Raw genomic sequence first — 2,316 nt, 5'->3', positions numbered from 1 at the left:
GGATGTAGGAGAAAAGACAACCGTTCGTCTTGTTAACTCCCAGGTAAGTCTGACCATTACACGTTTACTGCACAACCAACTAGAAGTTCATTGAGTAAGTTAATGGGAGCCTAATTAAGACCTCTTATTGTGCAGTCTCTGTTTTGCACGAGTTTACACACATATGCTGCCAACAGCAGAGAGTCAGTGCTGATTGGCAGTTTTCCTTATTATCTTTAAAAAAAGAATAGTATCATTTCTGACTCCATGAACACAGAACTGTTACTGCAGACTGCCTTGAATAAAGGCCTAACAGGGAAGCTGGGTGCTGGGGGCTGCAGTGGCAGCTCTTTTTTCCCCTTCCCAACCAAAGTCAAAGCCTGGGGCTGTTGCCCTACCTTAGTTACACTACTTCCTTGATGTACCATTTGCAGGGAAGAGCCTTGAAAGGAATTCAGTAATCAGATTGAACAAATTAAGTTGTAGTATTTAATCCTTTACTAGACCCAGTCCTATTTTAATTAGCTTCAGAGGGCAATAATAGTTCCCCTCCAGAGTGTTGTGGGAACTGTAGAATTGGTTAAGATTTATGGCCTATCTATTCCTGTATTGTATTGAAGAGTGGCCAGCATTGGAAGATTCAGAGAAACGTAGAAGTATCCTAATGTAAGGAAATACCTACCCCACCATAGTGTTCTCCTCTTGGTCTCAAATATCTGCTATATTTCAAAAGTAGCTTTTCACAGTTCAGCCCTTAGCACAGAAAACTGATCACGGGATGCTTATTGATTATCACCTTAGAGGCATCCAAGACTTTTCTGAACATCAGCATAATTGCACAGGCAATAGAGATGCTACCCAAGCTCCCTGTCGTCATCATCTTTATGTAGTAGACCACCAAAGTTTTTTGCTTTTTTTTATGGCTCTTTTTTAGGGGTTTCTACTGTAGCTATCTTCCCCTTTGGCTTGTTGAGTTCCTGTCAGATTGCAGCCTCCTCATGATGGACAACACAGCTCAGCTTGTGGTTTGAAGCCCTTGGTCTTCCTAAATGTGTAAAGCCCAGAAAGCAATTCCAGATGGCTCAGAACTCCAAACTAAATCTGAGGCAGAGTTCTCCCTCTAAGCATTGTGACCTGTCCAGGTTGCTGCTCTTATGCCTCAGTACTGGGTGGCAGATAGATATAATAATGAAGTCCAGTACAACATCCCAGAGAGGAACTATAATTACACCTTAAATCAATTAAAACATGACTCAGCATGACTGGCTCTAGCAACTGATTTAATCTAATTTGTGTAATCTGGTTACTGAATGACTTTTTAGGCCCTTCCCCACCGCAATGAAATGACACCTTAAGGCAGTAGTGTAACTAAGGTGGGGCAATAGGGCTGCAGCCCCAGGCATTGACTTGAGGGGAAGGGAACAGAACAGCTGCCGTTGCAGCTGCCTGGTCACACCGGCTGCTGGAAGTTTCCACTGCCCCCGGCACCCAGCTTCCCTGTTAGGCCTCTACCTCAAGGTAGTCTGCAATAACAGTTTTGTGTTCATGACATCAGAAAATAGATTAACCTATTGACAAAAATCTATGTAAATCTTTGATATGCTGAAGGATGAGAAGGCTACCTCTGCTGACAATGCTTGTAAAAGGAAAAGGTGAAAGTTAGACGGATCGTAGTTTTCCCATCCAAGAAACCTTTTAAAATAATGAGACTGGATCATTCCTGCAAAGAAGGAAAGCATTTGGTAATGTTTCTGCAATACTTTCTATTAACCAGAGGGGGAGTGGGGGGAGGGAGAGAAGTTCATGTGGTTCCAAAGATGGAGTGCCTTCTGTACACTGACTCATTTTGAGGAACAGAAGAACACAGTGAGATGTGTTGCAACTAGTGAAATAAATGTCTGTCACAGCATGTTAGCTGCCCATCCAAGAAAAAAGTTTTCATTCTAAACATCACAGATGGGTGTGGTGTGAAGAGCTTACAGAGTTTTGTAGCCCCAGTGATATGGTGCTAGAACAACACTAGGAATGGAGAAAAATAAATCGTTAATGATTTAGAATTGGCAGAGTTGCTACCTGCTCTTGCTATCACGCCATCTCCAGGCTTTACAGAGCTGAAGTTCTGTCACCTGCTTGCAGATAATGAATCTTTGGGGTTTCTGCTTTAGTCTGCAGTTTTTAGTGTGATGCATGGCAGTTAGCCATGTCTTCTCTTATCTCGAACAGTGAAATCCCCTGCATTTATTTGAAAATCTCAACCAAATTCTCTAACCCAGGTCTGTGAAATTCTTTGTATGAATTTTTGTTTCTTAAAAATGCATTCTTCTCTTTCTTTCTTCT

At 42.1% G+C, this 2,316-nt stretch overlaps 1 protein-coding gene across 1 annotated transcript in view; it reads left to right on the top strand.

Moving 5' to 3' along the window:
- The window catches only part of ST6GAL1 (ST6 beta-galactoside alpha-2,6-sialyltransferase 1), a 175,512-nt gene that overhangs the window by 145,676 nt on the left and 27,520 nt on the right, over positions 1-2,316 (top strand). The window contains 1 exon segment of the mRNA XM_025209396.1: positions 1-43. This exon segment is cut by the window's left edge and continues 8 nt beyond it. Coding sequence (XP_025065181.1) covers positions 1-43 — 43 coding nt within the window.

The sequence above is a fragment of the Alligator sinensis genome, unplaced genomic scaffold (genome assembly GCF_000455745.1).
Source record: "Alligator sinensis unplaced genomic scaffold, ASM45574v1 scaffold572_1, whole genome shotgun sequence".
Taxonomy (NCBI): Eukaryota; Metazoa; Chordata; order Crocodylia; family Alligatoridae; genus Alligator; species Alligator sinensis.
Note: the sequence above shows the minus strand (reverse complement) of the source record. Positions and strands in the feature narration are given on the sequence as shown.